Source organism: Perkinsus marinus (assembly GCF_000006405.1).
Source record: "Perkinsus marinus ATCC 50983 genomic scaffold scf_1104296962772, whole genome shotgun sequence".
NCBI lineage: Eukaryota > Perkinsozoa > Perkinsida > Perkinsidae > Perkinsus > Perkinsus marinus.
This window is the reverse complement of record NW_003205330.1, coordinates 1-1,183: the sequence shown is the minus strand read 5'-3', so window position 1 is coordinate 1,183 and position 1,183 is coordinate 1. Positions and strand designations below refer to the sequence as shown.

General features: G+C 46.6%; 1 protein-coding gene across 1 annotated transcript; it reads right to left on the bottom strand.

Annotated features, from left to right (window-relative positions):
• Positions 1–761: 761 nt before the first annotated feature.
• On the bottom strand, positions 762–1,133 carry Pmar_PMAR016949 (hypothetical protein; the record flags this gene model as incomplete). The annotated part of the gene is made up of 1 exon (XM_002771422.1): positions 762–1,133. The coding sequence occupies one exon, from the start codon at positions 1,131–1,133 to the stop codon at positions 762–764; it is 372 nt and encodes a 123-aa protein (XP_002771468.1).
• Positions 1,134–1,183: the final 50 nt, after the last annotated feature.

The window sequence follows — 1,183 nt, the reverse complement described above, 5'->3', positions numbered from 1 at the left end:
ACGTCATTCTCCGTGAAAAACGCGATATTCGCGATATGTAGTGGTCATGAAATATATTTTTCACTAGTGTTCTTCATATCACGGGTAAAATTCCAGTAGAAGAATCCAGTAATAGAAATATCCTCGGAGAATCGGGTGCTTCCAGTTTTGTTTGTACGAAGCTTAGATGCTTCCGCTCGACTGGATGCACTCCAACCGCTCTATACGCGCCTCGCAGATCAACCTTCCGGTCACCCTAAGGTTACGAGGTCCGGACAACCTCCGGGAGGTTGTCCCTGAGAATATCCACATCATTTCCTACGTCCGGCCGAACATGGTTCGGGTTTGGGAGAAGTTCGGTTCGGTTCCCGAACCGCCGAACCAAACTATCCGAGCCGACTTTGGTCGACGTGGATGAAAAAAACGCACGCCATCGTGATCGATATAGTGACATGTTAGGATCCCATGGTGATGCCGGAGTACTAGTTGAACTCGAGGGCGTAGCGAGTGAATGATAGCAGATTAATAACCACGATAATTGTAGTGTGTGGAGTGGAGTACGCCGTGAAACGCATCTATCCGTTTCACTGGGGCGAATGAGAGATATACAGGATATAAAGAGTGCAAGAATCATCATAGTGAGGATGTAAGAACTGAGTGGTATTGAATAATAGTGAGACCACTACGAAAGGGAGCAAGATAGCAAGAGAGTTGTCTTGGTTCTCACATATCTCCCCCCTTAAATATACGTAATGAAGTAGAGAATATAATATTAGCTGGCATCATTGATAGTATAGACAGAGGTTTCGGTCAGCGTGAACAGTGTCATCACTAAGACGATAAGTAGCAGTACCGAGAACCTCCTTGATAGTGAGAGGGCCTGTCCAGTTAGGTTGAAGCACACCATTAGACTTGTTGTCGATCCACTTGAGCACCTTCTGCCCAACCTTAAAAGTGCGACGACGCGACAGGCGATCACCAAACTTCAGCATGACCTTGGCCTCAGCTTCTTCCATAGCGTCATGAACTTCCTTGATCATAGCTTCACGGCGAGAGAATCGACGCTTAGCTTCGAACTTAACCGTATCAGTAGTGATAGTGTTGGAAATATCCTCGAACCGTCGACCTAGGGAGCTGGCATCAGAAGAACCCATGAAGAGTTGCTGAGGAGTATATTCACAACTATCATCGAGGAGGCGATTGT